Source organism: Dermacentor variabilis, chromosome 7, assembly GCF_050947875.1.
Source record: "Dermacentor variabilis isolate Ectoservices chromosome 7, ASM5094787v1, whole genome shotgun sequence".
NCBI lineage: Eukaryota > Metazoa > Arthropoda > Arachnida > Ixodida > Ixodidae > Dermacentor > Dermacentor variabilis.
This window is the reverse complement of record NC_134574.1, coordinates 101957973-101976504: the sequence shown is the minus strand read 5'-3', so window position 1 is coordinate 101976504 and position 18532 is coordinate 101957973. Positions and strand designations below refer to the sequence as shown.

At 48.2% G+C, this 18532-nt stretch overlaps 1 protein-coding gene and 1 pseudogene across 1 annotated transcript in view; one reads left to right on the top strand and one right to left on the bottom strand.

Moving 5' to 3' along the window:
• Nucleotides 1–3133, top strand: part of LOC142588756 (uncharacterized) — a 51499-nt gene extending 48366 nt beyond the window's left edge. Inside the window, exon 5 of the mRNA XM_075700575.1 lies at nt 3003–3133. Coding sequence (XP_075556690.1) covers nt 3003–3133 — 131 coding nt within the window. The remainder of the gene's footprint in view (nt 1–3002) is intronic.
• Nucleotides 3134–10687: 7554 nt separating this feature from the next.
• Nucleotides 10688–17008, bottom strand: LOC142588755 (uncharacterized; annotated as a pseudogene).
• Between the last annotated feature and the right edge of the window lie 1524 nt (nt 17009–18532).

Below are 18532 nucleotides of genomic sequence, written 5' to 3'. Positions count from 1 at the left end.
ACGTAACAGTAGGAATGTTAGTTCATTCGTTTTTATAAAAAGAAAGTAACATAAAGAGAATGCACAAGAACAATTTTTCAGTACACTGAAGCACTTGCGGCACACAGCAGGTGTCGTCTGCTTTTGTTACGACGTACTCCATTTTGACGAGAGCTCCGCGGTCATAGTCGGTCTCAGTCTTTTCGCGAGCAGTATGATTCGACTTTGTTGCCTTGTGGACTGCAAACGTAGCGACTGGTAAAATGTCAAGCTGCGACATTGTGTCCCTCTGCAAGGCAGCATACGAGCGAACTGGCTGCTGCGCATCGGACTGCCGCTATCCGATCGGCGCCAGGATTTGCGTGTTTATGTCCGTCACTCTACACAGGAAGATTACTAACGCAATAGCGTTTCTCGAGTCCGGCATTAGGGCAAATGCAAGCGCAGGGGAATAGGGTGTGGCCGCTCTGTGCCCTAACGGGATGAGCGGAAGCGCAAATGTGAATGGTCTGCACGGTGCAGCCACATGGTGGCACAGAGCTCAACCATCAAAAAGACAACACACACAGCAAGACACTGGAAGATGAGAGACAGACAAATTGGAAGCGTTCGCATCACAGCTAGAAGAAAAAATAGAAAACACCCAGACCTATGAAGAGTTCATAGAACAATGTCTAAAAGTGGCAGATAAAACTATTGGCAAGACAAAAGGGACGACCGGAACACGACCAACACCCTGGTTTGACAAGGAAGTTAAAGAAGAAATATCAAAACGGAAAAGACTATCCAGACTACACCGCCATACAAAAGAAAAGGAAACCACTGAGAAAGCCAAAGCATGGCAAGCCTACTTAAGCCAGAAACAAAAGGTTAAACACTTAGTAGCCAAAAAAGTCGACACCACCTTCAAATAACAAGAAAGCCACATAATAAATGAACGAAAACATTACAGTCAAAGGTTCTGGATGTATATTGACTCTCTTCAACCAAAAGAGACCACAATGAAAACAACTGCTCTACACAATGCGCCTGGACTTGTCTTGAAAACACAAGAAGAGATGGAAACATACCTGACAGCACACTTCAAAACACTCCAAGACAGTCCACGAGATTGCACAGCAGAGTACACACTACAAGAACTAAGGTCGAAGAAAATCGAGCAAAAGATAAGACTAAAACACACCACAGCCATTAAACACAGCGACTGATAAGATGAAGAGGGACAAAAAAGAACATAGCATACTGAGCCCGATACCTACAACAGAACTGAAACGAAGCATCAGCGGCCTTAAAAACCAAAAAGCAGTAGGCCCTGATGATATCCCTAACGAATTCCTAAAAGCACTAAAGACAAAAGCAAGAGAGGTACTTTTAGATTACTTCAACAGCATCCTTGATTCGGGTCAAATTCCACCAGCTTGAAAAGAGGCAAAAGTGATCCTCCTACACAAGAGCAAAGGAAAACCAATTGACCGACTAAATTCATATCGCCCAATATCTATACTGAGCAACGTACAAAAGCTGTTCAGCGCAATCCTCAACAGAAGACTACAAAAGTTCTGTGAATCAAATAGCATATTCAGTCTCAAAACGGCTTCAGACTAAACCGCAGGACAAGTGACCATATATTCACTCTCACCCAGGCTATGGAGGTGAAACATAAGGAAAAATCAACTCTATATCCGGCTTTCCTTGATTTGGAAAGAGCCTATGACTGTGTGCCCCACTCAAAGCTTTGGCAAACACTACTGAGCAATGGAATAGATTGTAAAAGCATAGACCTGCTCAAGAACCTATACAGGGATTGCACAGCCGAGTACACGCTAAAAGAACTAAGGTCGAAGAAAATCGAGCAAAAGATGGGACTAAAATAAGGATGCCCGTTGTCCCCAACATTATTCAACATATACATCACACAACTACTCCAAACATGAGACAATGAAGGACCAGGCCTCCGCCTGTCCACGATAACAACCGACAAACAAGAAGAATACACCAAAATTTCATGTCTGGCATTCGCGGACGATATTGTGCTGCTAGCAGAATCAGCAGCTCGCCTCCAGCACCAGCTCGACATCTGCTCCCAAGTCACAGGAAGCAACCAGCTAAGGTTTAACACTGAGAAAACACAGTGGTTGGGGATAAATACAAGCAACACTAACAATGAATTCACCCTCGAAGGGAACCTCGTCAAAAAAATATCGGAGTACAAGTACCTCGGCATAACTCTCAGTGACCAACCAAACTTTCTGGATCTGCATCAAAAAGCACTAGTAAAGAAATCTAATCGCCTCAAAGGCCGCATCTGGCACTTGGCCAGGCATTCATACAACCCGTACACTGTCGGACGCACACTGTGGGAGGGAGTAGCAGTACCAGCGACAACATACGCAGACGATGTGCTGGCCTACTCCAGTGAAACCATAAAATGCCTGGAGCGTCACCAAACAGAACTAGGCCGTTGGCTGCTAGGGGGCAGCATAGCCACTGCAAATGCAGCAGTAAGCGGTGAAATGAGCTGGTCCTCGTATGAGGCAAGGGAGGCGCGGTCCAAATTACAATATGCCGGCAGACTCAAATTCATGGCAAACACAAATTACAGTCGCAGAATGTACCTACACCTAAGATATAAAAACATCAAGACGGCTTGGATTCGAAATTACACGTCCCTAGACACGAAATACAGCGAAAATTCGAAACGGCACGACACTAAGACGGAGGCAGATTGGCGCAAGGCAGTCATCAAGGAAATCAATGAGGCTGAACAAACGATCTGGCGCACGACAGTGGCAAAAAAGCAAAGCCTGGCACTATATTACCACCACAAGCCGGAACCGTGCCCATCACCAGACTACCGAGGAGAGATAGAGGCAGCGCCCTGCTGTTTCAAGCCCGCACTGGCGCTCTCCTCACAAAGCAACGCCGCCACGAACTATTCGACGTGGATCCTACGTGCCGCTTGTGCGGTGCACCAGAAGAAACCCTTCTCCACGTGCTACAACAATGTCCGAGACTTCCCGCAGTTCCCCGATCGTGCCCCCTGGCTGAGAGCCTGGCGCTGATTGGTCTCACCGAGGAGAACCGAACTGCACGCGCCGAGACTACGAAGATCCGGCTAGAACAGTGGGAACGACTGGGCAGGCGAGCCGAATAGGTGAAGGAAACCCCCAGGCAGATATCGCCCGGCTAGAGCCGCCCAGTCACAGCGAGTGGCCGCTGATGCCGGCCTCAGCTACACGAGCTACTAAAATAAAGACGGCCGACCAGGCAGCGACGCATCTGGGACGCGCTAACTTGAACCAGCTTGAACCGGCAGCGCTGGTTGATTGGATTGTCGTGGCTTTGGTGAAATCCGAGGCGACAGGAGCCAAGAATACAACAAACCGGACCAACCAGACGGACTCACAGACTGTGACTGTGACAAAACTGTGTTTTATGTTCTTTCTCTCCTTTCTTTCTTTCCTTCTTGTACTCTGAACATCTCCTGTGACGTTGAAAAACGCCTGCCCTGAGTCAAAAGGGATCAGGACCACTTACTTACTTATTAACCATACACAGCAGCAGTAACGAAGTGTATTCTTCTTTGCTGCTGGTGTGTATTTTTCGCAGGAGTGTAATCATCAACACGTTGATTTTATAAATGTTTAAAATGTTTTACACTTGCTTAGAGCAATATTAGCGCTTTGTGTGGCTGGTTAAGCGCTGCGCCAACAAGTGGCTGGACCGTGCAAACCGATCAGGCCGCTCACGTACGTCTACGCTAAAGTTCCTTCATCAGCTTGAGTTTATGCCTCCAGTCATTTGCCGAAATGACCAGCTTGCCTGTGGTTACCGGAATACAAGACACGTTCGGCGCAACGACAGAATGCTCGCAAGGCACGCTGCTTCGATAGCTCTCGCTTGAGGTCGACGGCCAAGCGGCTAGCGGAGAGGTTTCGCGCGGGCGGGTTCGGGCTCCAAAACAACCGAAAGTGGACGATGTGACGTCGCATCGTGACGCAGAACCAGTGAAGGTGGAGTTTAGCTCCGATCGCTCGGCGAACGAGTTGAGGAGGAAAAGCATGGCTAAGGAGGAGGGTAACTTCTAGTCGCTTGTAGCTTCATTAATACGTAACGCTTCAGCTAAATTGTGGTGCGAATGTTGTGCTTAAGCTGTACCCTACGCGTCTACAAAATTTGCCCGAACCGTCTCAGGGGCCCTTTAAGCAAAAAGTACACCCTTCTGCCACACAACGATAATCGTCATCTGTCTTGTCCGCATTTCCTTTCTTTAACGCGGCGAGCCCGGTACTTCCAAGTCACGAACGGCATGCTGTAAAGAACGGCCCACTGAGGCGCAAGTTTTGCCAGCCAGTTGCCATAGCGGCGTCAACTTTTCTTGGACAATGCGCCACGTCCGCCACTCTGCGTCGCGGGATTGCCGAGATGAGTTCGACGAACCAGGCTTTGTGACGGAACCCGCCACCGCCGACCTGGTCTGCTGTGAACAAGGGAGTCCCCGAGGGAACGTAGTTCGAGGCCCCTTCCCACGCACCGTTCCTGACGTCAGCCCCAAGTTCTGCGAAGACCGTCTGACCTCGGTTGGGGACCATGAACCTGTGCGGAAGTGTGTGTGTGTAAGTCCTCGCGCAAAGAGGCGGCTCGTCTACGATGACTGGTCGAACCTTACCCTCACCTAAGAATCGAGGGAGGACCGAGTGTTTATAAACCGCTGTTGTGCGGCTGCTCAGTGTACTTTCTCTCGCAGTCATGCTAGACTGATGAACTGCACCGTCCTGATGTAGATACTGTAAATAAACCCATATTCCTCGTTCTCGATGAGAAGCAGTCCTTCCCTTCAAGAACGTCCTCAGCGTGGATAAGTTGGACGACGGCATGGGTCAGCTACCATCTAATTCATGTCCGACTCCAATCTTGACAACTGATTACGAGCGATGGGATTGACCCCCCAATCCTCACAATGCCCGTTATCAGCATGACAGAGCATTTTCGACAGGAAGGCAGCGAGCACATCGTCTTCATGGAAGGAAACGCGAGCAAGACAGATAACGATTATTGTGCGGCACCCCGAAAGGCGTACATTTGTTTAAGACTGTACGCCACCTACACCGCTCGAGCGGAGAAACAGCGCCAATAATAGCTCCTCCCCACTCCATAGACGCTTCTCAATCGAAAATGGCGTTGAAGCGCTACTCTAAACAAACGAAGCTGGTTCGAGGGCCCACGTGATGGTATTAGGCCAATAGCGACGCGTCACAGGCCTCGGCCAGTACGCGCGAGGAGGGAGCGGCATTCTTCTCTAGCGAAAATGGCGCTGAAGCACGACTGGAAACAAACGAAGCCGGCGCGAGTGCCCACTTGATGCTATTAGGACGACAGCGACGCGGCGTCGGTCTCTGCCAGAGTGCGCGAGGAGGAGGCGGCATTCTTCAAAGCGTGTCGCTGCTTTACGAACTTTAAGCGACTTTAGGAGGAGGCAAAGGGTTGCGTTAGGTCTTTTCGACTTGGCTGCACTTCCCTGCACCAGTGCTGCGCCAGTCCAGAAAGCTGAAAATGCAGTGCCCGCACTAGCACTGCACGTTTATTTTCGAACACAAATAGAAATGTGCAAGCTTTGTTGCCTTCGCGGCGCGTTTCTCTCGCTTGGCGCATTGCGTGTCAGCGTTGTTTCTCGTGACGGGCCACATAGTTCTACGCGCGCTCTTGCAGTTTGAGAAATGCATTGCTTTCAAGCATGTTTAGTGAACAGTACTCATAGAGCCCCGCGGTGGAAGAAGGGAATGGATTAACGCCATCAGGCATATAGACTCGAAGATGGTAGCTGCTACATCAACGCAGTCATCTGTTTAATAAATGACTATTATTTGTGGGGCCTTCTGTTCCTGCAAGTGGTGTCCCGGATGTGATACCACATCACGACTGTATACGCCTACTAAGTTTCTTCTGGACGCCATGGAACCGGCCTCCGAACAACGGCGTCTCGAAAAAAAAAAAGAAACGGAACGTCTTCCGTAACTGCACTGAAACTTCCCGATTTGTGGCCCTCGGACTGTGAACTCTGGTTCGTCCACATCGAAGCGCAATTTCACCGTCACCGAGTCTCATCTCAGGCGGCCAAGTACGACAACGTCGTGAGTGCGCTTATCGCGACCACTGGAGACGTTTAGTTCGCGACATTTTGCTATCTCCTCCGCCCTAGGATCAGTACGATACCCTTAAGCGGGAGTTACTATGGCGCACCACCGACTCTGAGTCGCGACGGATTCAACAGTTCCTCTCATCGGATGAACTTGGTGACGGAAAACCGACTGAGTTGCTTCGCCGCATGACACAACTCCTGGGAACCAGTCCATCGTCAATAGACTCGAAAATCCTTCGGGAGCTCTTCTTACAGCGTCTACCGAACGAGGTACGCATGATCTTATGTGCCTCACCTACTACGACGGCTGTCGAGGCCTTAGCGATGATGGCACACCAGATTATGGATGCTTTCCATCCTGTGATATCCACTGTTGATCCTTATAATACACCCGTTGCGACACAACCCCAGTTACAGTAGCAATTCGACGAACCCGACAGTTCCAGCACTCACCTTGCTGCGCTAGTAGAGCGAACCAACCAGTTGGCTGCCTTAAGTTTTCGGGCCAATGACCACCAGCAGCGCCATCGCTCGCATGACCGAAACAGGTCACGTCCTCCGCTTCCCTTTATTTGTTGGTATCACACCAGATATGGCACTCGTGCGCTGCAGTGCCGTTCGCCATGCAACTTTTCCAAGAAACGGTCGGGATAGTCACTGATGACGGCTAATGCTACTGGCTCTACATCAAGCCATCTTCTCTACGTCACCGATCGTGTCACGAAAGTTCGCTATCTTGGAGACACTGGTGTGGAAATTCGTCATTCTCCCTGAATTTCAAAACCGCAGACATCGCCATGACACGTCTTTTCTCACTACCGTCAACGGTTCCAACATTAAAAGGTACGGCCAGAAATCCGTCACTTCTGACTTTGGTCTGCGACGCCCTTTTCGATGGCTATTCACCGTAGCTGACGTTCGCGGGCCGACCACCGGCGCTGATTTTCTGTGGAAGTTTAACCATCTCGTCGACCTTCGTAACTGCGGCCTTCTTGACTCTTCAACAAACCTGTCCGTACGAGGTATCACCACATGTGCCCCACTTTACGTCTCGTACAAGCAGACAACCAGGTACCGAAACAGTGGTCCACCATCCTGCTGCAATTTTCAGAGCTGTTCGAGCCACTCTTGCCAGGTCGTTCAGTAGTGCTCAAGGTCACGCACCACATTGTGACTATATGACCACCAGTATACGCCCGACGTCGCCGCTTAGCACCAGACCGTCTAAAAATTACAAAGCAAGAATTCGAACAGATGCTCGAGTTGGGCTTCGTTCGTCCTTCCGCTAGCTCTTGGTCATCTGCTCTACACATGGTGCCCAAGAAGACGGTTGAGTGGCGACCGTGTGGCGATTACCGCGCCTTAAACAAAGGGACGATACCCGATAGGTACCCTATACCTCATATCCACGATTTCACCGCGTCGCTTCATAGGTGCTGCATATTTAGCAAGGTGGATCTAGTAAAAGCCTACCCTCAGATTCCTGTGGAGCCTCCCGACATTCCTAAAACCGCAATCATTACCCCTTTTGGTATGTTTGAATACGTGCGCATGCCATTCGGCCTCCGTAATGCCGCTCAAACCTCTCAGCCGTTCGCTGATCAAGTACCCCGTGGCCTGACTCGTCTATTTAGACGACATTCTTGTATTCAGTCGCTCTGCTGTGGAACACGAATCTGACCTACCTAAGCTGTTTGAACGCCTCCGTCAATGTGGCCTGGTTGTAAACATCTCAAAGAGTGAGTTGGCGTTGCTTCTCGATTTCCTGGGCCATCGAGTAGAGTATGGCATACAACCCGTCCCATCCCGTGTCCCACGTCCGTCTTTTACCAAGCAATTACTGGCATTTCCGGGCCTTATCAATTGCTATCTCCGTTTCATTCCCCGTTGTGCTTCAATTCCACAGCCTCTGCACATTCTACTCACTGTCACATCACAAGCTAGCACGCCTATATCGTGTACTAATGCTGCTGAATCTGCTTTTATCTCTGCCAAGAACGCCCTTGCTACCACTACTGTACTGGCACACCCGCAAGCAGACCCTCCGATGTCCGTTTTGGTAGACAACTCTGACATAGCTATTGGCGCCGTGTTTCGACAGCTGGTTGGCAAGACATGGCAGCCTACATCTTTCTTTTTCTCAAGGAAGCTGACGCCGCAAGAAACCAGAACTTTTGAATCACGAAATGCTAGGACTCTACCTCACAGTCGACCACTTCCGTCACAATCTCGAAGGGCATCAGTTCTTTATTCTCACCGACCACAAACCGCTCATTTATGCTATGACCTCCAACAGTTCCTCGCACACTCCCCGCGAAATTCGCCAGCTTGCGTATATATCCGAATTCACTACTCGTATTTCGGAACATCAATGGTGCCGATAATCCCGTCGCTGACGCTCTGTCACGGATTCATATAATTGCGTCAAGTAAATCGTTCCTGCATTGAATTCGTCCGCCTCGCTACCGCTCAACGCACAGACCTTGAACTTCAAACACTCCGGACTGCCAACGATTCTCTGTGCTTTGAAGATATCTTGCTGCCTGGCTGCAAGCTCACAGTGATATGTGACATGTCTACAGGTCATCCTCGACCGTACACTCCACAACAATTTCGACCGCAAGTTTTTGACGCACTATACTCCTTATCGCAGCCTGGAGTACGTGTCACACAACGTCTGGTCACTTCCCGCTGTCTGTGGCCGCGTATGAACGCTGACGTCTGTTGCTGGGCTCGGGCATGCATACAGTGCCAGCGCGTCAAGGTCAGTCGACACACTACGAGTGCGCCTGGCCACTTTCCACCACCAGACGTTCGTTTCGGCCACGCTCACATCGGTATCGTTGGGCCGCTACTATCGTCCTCGTACCAACGATACTTATTCACTTGTACCGACCGATTCACACCCTAGCCTGAAGCAATGCCACTCTCTCACATTACTGCAGAGTCCGTAGCCCAGGCCATCTTAATTACCTGGATTTCGCGTTACGGCGTACCACACACCATAACGACAGATAGATGACGACAATTTGACTCGTCCCTCTTTCAAGCTCTCTCCCGTCTTCTGGGTGTAAGGCCCACATACGAACGAAATGTTATCAACCAAGTTCCAATGGCATGGCAGAACGCTTCCATCGTCATCTAAAAGCAGCACTTCGTGCCCATGACTCCATGATTCCATGGACAGAGCGCCTGCCTTTGGTTCTACTAGGCCTTCGCATAGCTTTGAAAGCAGATGCACAGTGTTCTTCAGCAGAACTCGTTTTCGGCACGACACTTCGCGAACCCGTTGCATTCTTCGCCTGGGAACCGTCATATGCTGACCTACAATCTTACTTCGACCGCTTTCGCATTGCAATGGCCACTGTTATACCACCGCCGCTTCGTAACGAGCGCAGAAATGTTTACATGAGCCCATCTTTACTTCATAGCAGTCGCGTATTTATCCATCACGACGCTGCTCGCGCTCCTTTACAAGCTCCTTAAGACGGTCCCTTTAAAGTCCTCAAGCGTGACACCAAGTTTTTCGCACTTCTTGTCAGCGGACGCGAAGAGGCAATTTCCATCGACCACTTGAAGCCAGCTCATCTAGACTCTGGCAGTGTCATCTCCACAACTTAGCCGCTCAACGGCGGTGCCTTCATCGCTAGGTGGGGGGGGGGGGGGGGCGCCATGCAGTAGACAGTAATCATAGAGCCCCGCGGTGAAAGAAGTGGAGATAGGACTAGCGCCACCAGGCATATAAGCTTGACGATGGTAGCCGCGACATCAACGCAGTCATGTGTTTAATAAATGGCTATTCTTCGCGGGCCTTCTGTTCCTGCAGACGCTTTGCTCGAGTTTGGCTCCTGCGTGGACATTCTTCCGCAATCTGGCGGCACCTCCCATCAAAGTAGCGCAGACCTGTCGTGCGTGAACCTTAATTTTCGACAAATCTGGATGTAGCAAAAAAGAGGGTATTTTTCGTTTCGTTGTCGCAATAATCGCTATCGTCTTAGTACTACTACAGTGCCCGTTGTATCTACGTCGGTGAGCATGGAATGGTGCGTGGATGCTGTTTCTTTTTTTTTGTCAGAGAACGCATTACAAGAAAAACGCATGCGATCGAAAGCAATTTAACGCGTCACACAATACTAAGCCTTCCCCCCCTCCCCCCTCACATCCATTACGTTATAAATTGTCAATTTTCGACAAATCTGAATGTAGCAAAAAGGAGTGTATATATATATATATATATATATATATATATATATATATATATATATATATATATATATATATATATATATATATATTGTCGCAATAATAGCTATAATCTTAGTACTAACTACGGTGGCCTATTGTATCTACGTCGGTGAGGACGGAATGGCGGGCGTGGATGCTGCTTTTTTTTTATCAGAGAACGTGTTAAAAAAAAGTGCATGCGATCGAAAGCAATTTAACGCGTCACATGACACGAAGCCGTCCTCACAACCATTCAAACATCGAACTTGCACGAGACATCCTTGTTGCCAGCTATAGGAAGCGTTGCAACCAAAGCGGCAGGTATTTATGTCTGTGCGCCATTACTCAACCAGCGCTGCGTCGTGTCGTCTGCTGTGGAGAGCTTGCACGATGCCTGCACTTCCAAAGTTGCGAGTGCAGGAGAACTACGAACTCGTGCAAAACTTTCCTTGCACGAAGCCTCAAATCGAAGAGGTCGGTGCAGGCGGTGTACGCTGCACTGTAAAACAGAGGACAAAAGTGCTGCACTGCCATAACCAGTGCAGCGAGCGTGGCCGTATCAGAGAACAGTTTTTATTGCGCGTCTCGTACGAATCGTGTCTCGTCGTCTGCGCTCCTGCGCAGAATAGCAACGTGCCGGCGCCCTTGCGTTTACCGGTTCCAATGCACGGGCACTATGAGGAGCTTTTCATCTAGTGTTTGTTACGTTAATACTCCATGCTCGCCGCTGTATGCCGGAGTGAGTGCAGTGCACCGCCATGTGCTGTCGCGGCCCACGCCCCACTTGTAGTGCTCTCACGTAACCCCCTTCGGTGTAATGTCGCGACACCCCCTCCCCCAAGAAACGAAACTCAAACTGGCCCATAGAAAACCTATTATGGTAAGTTTCTAGGGCCACCATTTTAAGCAAAACATGAAACGTAGAGGTGGATGAATATTTGTGCCATTATAATTAAGTGCGACGTCATTTTGCATAGTACAAAAAGCAGCTATCAGAAATAATTGCAAGGTCACTATGATGGAAAAAATACTGCACAAATAGTGTCTCAACACTTGCAGAGCCTGGTGGCAAACAAACTTTCCCTGAATCAATGCCTGCTGTATGAATAGCTTTCCCTAAAACGCAAAGTAAATGACTGCAGAAGAAAGATCACGAGTTGTGTACAACAACAACAACAGCAACAGCAACAACAACAACAACAAAAAAAAGCTGGTGAAGTATCTTGCGCTGGTAGACACTTGTGATAGGGCCAGTAGCAAGGAAAACGTTAGATGTTGTAGCGTAGCAGATATAACTGCTACGTGACTAGACGGCAAAAACACCAAATGAGACTACAGACAAAACTCAATAGTTCTCATGTAGGCACTCGCCTCGGAACCGTAAACTAAACGAAACTTGCATTACCCATTCCGTTTGCGCATTGCTTGCAACATTCTTGTCGTCTCACGTCTGATGATTTGCGATGCTGAACAGACGGGGAACATTAACCAGTCTTTTAGCCAGTCGTTTGTAGAGAAACACTTGGTTAGTTTTTATATTCGAAAATACCTATTAGTTCATATTGAAATACGAATACGAGTAGCTAAGTGGGCAATATTCGATACGTATTGCAAACTTTGAATATTAGCACACTCCTGATAAAGAAGTTACAGAAATGTAGAAAAGACCTATCTTAGATTCATTCATTTAAGTCGGCGTGGTGTGAGTGTGTGCATTATCATTTGTGACGTGCGTCCAAGCTAATCATCAAAATGTTTTCCCCCCCTTTCTGTAATCCAGATACAACGGGTAAGTACCTCGCTTCAAAGCTTTTGTTTCATGATACAGGTAGAATTGGGACCGAATTCGCAATGCTCTTAGTTGCCATTGACCGGCCGCCTTCACGAGCATGTCCAGCCCCAGGATTGGCTGGAATTCGCACTCAGGAACAATTCTAGCCTATAGGGGCTTTTTTCTTTTTTTGGCCTCTTCTTAAATAAGGATTCAGGTACAAGCTCGTCTTCTCTATTGCACCTTCTGTGCGCTATATATTTTGTCGCTTGCACTGTTTTCTCAGCTCCGAGTTGAGTATAAGCCCCATGCAAACGACCTTGGGCGCGACGGTTACATGCGACGCGATGTAGATGGCTGTCGCGTCCGATCGTAGCCGACACGAGTCGGACCCCGCGCGAGCGACGACATTGAGCGACGTCTGCCCGGTGTTGGCGGTATGAGGGCAGCAAACAGCCGAAACTAGCGTGACGCAAGCTTTAATAATTTAAGTTGACCTGTTTTGCTGTACAGCGCAGCATAAAATACTACTTCTGAAGGCCTTGCGGTAGGTTTTTTCCATCCTTGCACGGTATCAAAATTCGGTTGTTTGCTCGTTCCGTGCGACTGCCGGCAGCATAGAGTTTCTCACTACATTACCTAGAGGGAAATCTGGCGCTGCTGCGCTGTGTTATGCATGGGAATGCCGGTATATTGTGGATTTGGATTGGCATCGTTCTCGTAGAGACAGGACACCATGAAGACGCGCTTGGCAAGTACCGTTCCGTCTGTCACAATGATTCACTTTCTACTAAAAAAGCACGTGAAAAGCTGTTTTAGCTTTATTATTACGCGAAAACATGTTTTGTTTAACTATGAGAACTTGTTATTGTGTGTACGACTACATGTTACGTAAAAAGTATCAGCGGGCCACTAAAGTTGGAGGACAGACGACATGGTTCGCGCTCGCTTTGAAACAGTTGGTTGTCTGTTCTTGCTTTTCTTCGCTTGGTCATGCATCGTGGGTGAGTAAAGATGTAATATGCGTGAATGGAAACATTATATGAAGATTTTACTTTGAGAACGCGTTATTTGCGTAGCCATATCCACGTTTTAGACGAAGCCTCTTACAACACCAGCCAACACGAGCCTCGCAGACACATATACCGTCATTCCCATGACGGCACGGTGCCCCCTTAAGAAACTCCCATAGACGGTGGCGCCAGATTACCCTCTAGGTGTTATATTCAGAAACTCTATGGCCGGTAGTACCTGAATGATGTACACGCATTGCCGACTTCGGGCTCTTTCTTAGCTGGTCGCTCCATACCAAGTTACAGTGCTCTAGAATTTGGGTAGCGGGTTCAGGGAGCGGCCGCCGGTGAGGCGGCTTGTGTCGACGATACCAGATGGCGCCACCAGAGCGTGGGCTGTATGAAATACGGCGCGCCGCGCCATGGCTGCGCGCTGTGCATAGAATCGTCGGAGAAACAAACAAGGCTCTGTCTTTTAAAACATGTCCTACAAATAGGTGAAGCTGTACACAGATGTTGTCGGCGAATCAAGAGAATTAGATGTAGTAGTAGACAACGGCCGATAGCGCGGTGATGCGGACGGGCGTTGCCGTTAATGCTTCGCAACGCCGATCGTGCTCTTTTGCAGGTACGGCTCCCATATTTCAACGTTAGTGCACAGTATTATCGCCGCCCATAGGAAAGGCTGAGTAAACGGAGAGGAGTAGACATTCTGTCGATAATCGGGGTTATCCAGCGGCCAACTCGAAGCTGTCGGCAAACGTGGGCGAGCGTACTTCAGCTTGGGCCATCGGAAGTGTTTTAGTAGAGGGGCGGGGCAACAAGAAATTGGAATAATAATTACAAAAAAAAAAAAAAACGCTTCACTTAGAGACCGTTGTGTGTACCGCGAACTATATGCGAATGCGATAATTTTAATTGTAAGTGTGGTATGTGTGCCCCTGTTTTAATTGTTGTCCTGATGCATGCATTTTTTTTTTCCCTCAAAACGAAGGGTCAATTACCGCCGATGTATAAACGCTGATGAATGCAAGAAAAGACAGAATAACTTTTATAAAATAAAGCACCACTTTATTGCAGTGCTCCAACTATGCACAGCGTGAAACATATTCTTGAATTTCTCAAAGGAATGCCGTGTTTTCTTGTTTGCACGGTACATTTAGCCGCGCGACTATGAGCACTTGCCCATCTTAGCATGAAGCTTTTTTTTTTTTCCTGCGAGCTTCTCGCGACTCATTGATTGCTTTAACGTAAAAATGCAGCCTTGTCAAAACATAAAACTTGACAATGCTGGCTGTGAGCGCTTCTGAGTGCTGGCTGCACCCTACGCCACATGAAATCTGAGATTTGCCCAGCACCATAACATTTACTATGCTGTTACTGCACAACCTTTCCTGACTAAAAAAAAAGTTGTGAAAAGGTTTTCCAGCCTTATCACCGTAAAAAAAAAAATTCACACGGGACGGGTAGAGCAACCCTCCTTTGTCACAAATTGCAGTAAACTCACTGTCCTGGCTTTCTTCATTTGGCGCCTGTAGAAGGAAGTTTTTGCATTCGACCCAGTCACTGCGTGCAATGAACTTGCGCGCTACATAACCTGCCATGTAGTGTATGAGCCAGTCATCGCTGTTTTCAATAACATAACCGCTGTGATCTGGAGTTATTGGCGTAGTTTGTCTTCAGCCAATGAGATTGCCCGACTCAATGTCTTCCTCTGCAGTGTTGGCATCATATGCGTCCAGCAAGGAACTAAGTGGCTCATTGCTGTCGGCGTTGCCTGATCTCACTACGCTCGCTAGATTGTAAAACGAAAGACAATTCACTACAATCGAAAATTGGGTTGGTTGATCGTTAGGTCCACAGGACTGCCTAACGATACCGAAAAAGTTCTTCAATGGATCCTGGCTGAAGCGCGATGTCATTAAATACTTAAAGCCCTGTGTACTCAGGAAGTCCAATAGTTCGAGGGTGACAGAAAGTGTGACCTTAAAGCCAACTCCTGTTGACAAACTTATGAATCCTGCACCATTTGTATACGTTTCCCAGCGTGATAACAGCTTCAGGAAGTCCTTGATTTGCTATACACTATTAGAGCCTGGACGCAATGCTTGCACTGTAAACCGAGACGTCATGATCCTTATGAGACTGCTGACAGTTCTGAAAAAGTGAAAAGCAAACTTTAGTGCAGACATAGGACACCACATAGTACAATAACCAAATTAAGTTGCTGTCGCAACGATACATTAAATAAGCATAGGAGCAAGAACGCAGTTATGCAGAAAAGTGAGAAATCAACGGTGAGGTTAACATGTCCGGCAGTCATCAACAAATGCTATTGCTGTCAGTGCTATAATGTCAGGTGGGGGTGACAATGCCGCAGGCAACAGATGAACTGGCAGGTAGGTGTAGCACTCGTATATATGAACTCTTTATTGGGCTGACTTGCGCCCGCAAATCTACTCGGCGCTGGCGATAACTACAAACGTACTCGCTGGTCGTCTAACAGGGAATACCCGTTTACCCGTCGAACAGAGAATACATACATAAATGATCTGCGCGCTGCAATCACACTGATAAGGCCACATACCGACGGCAGCTAAAAAAAAACAGAGCTTTGAATGGGTCGCGATAATATCTTAGTGCCCTTCAATCCAATTACGAATAGGTAGTGATGTTTCTAAAAAAACGCTTGCTTACCTGAAGAATGATATCGTTGCATCAATGTTGCCCCAAGACGATTCTAACTTCTCCTTGTAGAAGTGTAGGCCATTGACAACACGATTTCCAAATAGCTGGAATCTTTTCATCTTTTCAAACCCATTAGGTTCCAAGTGTGCAGACGTCAAGCCAGGCGTTGCCTTTAGAGTGAGCTGGCTCGAGTCGAGCTTGAAGGCCTGTTTTGCAGGCTGGATGAAAACCTGGAACAGTTAACATACCACATGTTGAGCTGTCAAAAAATGCAGTAGCTAGACCGCAGCTTTCATAAGGCTTGATAGCACAAGTGCTATTATACAAGGATGGGCACTTACCATACCACTTGGAGTGTTCAGAGGACCTTTCAGTAGAGAGTTCCTCAGGCATTTTAGTAGATACGGAAAATCCGATAGGAAAAACAGCTGTCGAGAAGGGTCCACAGGGTGTTCTCGGCTGCACGTAATCTTTCCATTCTTTACAACAATTACCAATAGGTTCCACATACGACGATTCCATGACGCACCATCACATGTAATGAAATCAACCAGAAGTCCACTGGCCTCGGCGACAATTGTGGCTTCTATTAGAATTTTTGACAGCATTGCAGCCTTGACATTGCCACTAGTAGAAAAGTGCCAATAACTTGCGATGATCGGCCAGTAAACGGCACAAACATTATGACCATCCCATGGTCAGATGGAACATTCTGTCCATCAGTTGTAAACGGGCCCAAGTCAACGAATCCTTCAATACGACCAGATGATGTCACATTTAGGTGTTCAGACAATTTGATTTCATCAACCAAAAGGCCGCCACGAAGTTTGAAGCTATCCATGCGTCGAGTTTTTTTCTTCAGTTGGCAAAGTACTATTTGGCTGAACCCAAAAGTGGTATTGTAAGCCCGTAAATAGCGCTTTAGTGTACTCTTGCTTGGCAGGCAAATAATGTTGTGATTTCGGAGATGTTCATACAACTTGGCACTTTTCATCTTCATTAATATGCATTCGAGAATCCAAGCTTGACTGTACACATTTCCCTTGCTGCTTTTTTTTTCGCTGCCGAGAAACATTGTCTCACGCATTCTTGCTGTTTAGGATCCAGGGCTGAGATCTCTGCCTCGAGCGCTTCCACAGGCTTAGAAGCATTTTTCTCTTGCATCTTGCAGAGCTCGTCTTTCAGGTCAGTCATTCGTGATGATAGCCTCCGGTTTTTTGTCCCACTGAACGCTGTTTCTGCGTTGTACTTTGCACAGTCTTTCTAATTGACCGCTTCACCCTTGAACACCGCGTCAGTAAGGCCTTTCTGAGGTAGCGGCAGGATACGCGTTCCTGTCCTGCGAAGTAGAACAAAACAGAGGAAAAATAAATGACCACCACGTCGGCCTTATCTAATCGTACATGCATTACATTGTGAAGTTCGAAGCAAAGTTGAAATAATTAAATTGAAAGAAATCTGCATACCTTCAGATGGCTCCTTTCCGGCGCATCGTTTACTGAAGTATGTGCAGTCGTGTAGGGTCAACTGCGCTTGTAGTCCTTTGGTAAGGCTGTTTTTCGGCATGCTGCTAACGGACAGTGCTCCTTTACATAGGCGGTATAGGTCGACACTTCGAAGCAGTCCGTTTCCTTCCTCACGGCTGGCAATGCGTCCCGTTTCTACTAAGTGGCCGCAAAGCCGCCATCATCGCGTGAAAGCATCACCACCCTCTCTAACTCCACGCATTGATTTTCGCCCATTCTTAGCTTGCAGTACACAGTCCCACTGTAATAAGGTATGCGATGGCAGCTCCAGCATTCTGAAGGATCATCCAGCCTAGAAAAATCGTCCAGCACAGATGCTTCATCAACTTCACAAGGGTGTTGGCCGTTCGTCAACACGCTACTCTCAGTGTCAATGTCCGGACACCCCGATTCCTTGCTAACGTCGGAATCATTACTTTGTGATCTTTTCGCTTTATCGGGGTATATACTTGTGCTTTTCCTCTTTTTAGGTGGTCTCTGCAGCGGTGTTTTTCTGACAGATAGCTCGGCGCGTTCGGCAGCAAAGTTGGCAGCGCATCGGGTAAAAGTTTCGTCTTTCCACGCGGGATGCGGACTTCTTTGCCATCAGTGATGTGTATAAAGTCCCTCACAATGCATGATGGCTCGAAAAGTAGCTCACACACAAAGCAGGTTTCGTCCAAAACCTTATTTTTTCGACGAAGGTTGCGTTCCCATTGCTTGCGTCAGTTCTCATCTTTTGGCACAGCGAAGAGCGACGGCTGATCGCCTTTCGTCCACTGGTATCCCGTTTTGCAACCGGGAGCAAAACAATGCCGTTGACGCCGACGATTCGGCATGACCGTAGTCTTCAGGCCACGAACTCACAAAGAGGAAAAATGCACCGCATAAAAAGCAACAAAGAGCTGCAGGCAGCCTGGCGGGGCTGCTAGCCGCACGCGCGGGCGCGCCGAGCCTACAGCCCACTAGGGTGCCTCGATGTCCTCCTCGCCCGCCGCTCCGTTCAGGGTGGAGACAAGTGCGTCGTCTGCTACGGCGTCCGCCATGTTCTTGCCCGCTGCGAGCAGCGCGTTGTTGGCGCGCGTGTGGATGAGCGGTTTGACGGAAGCAATGCGCTTTTTTGATTACTTCGATTACGAATTTCTCTACTATTAAGAAATATTTTTGCACCGAAAAAATATGTGCGCCTTCCCTAGGGCCCCTCTTTTATGTC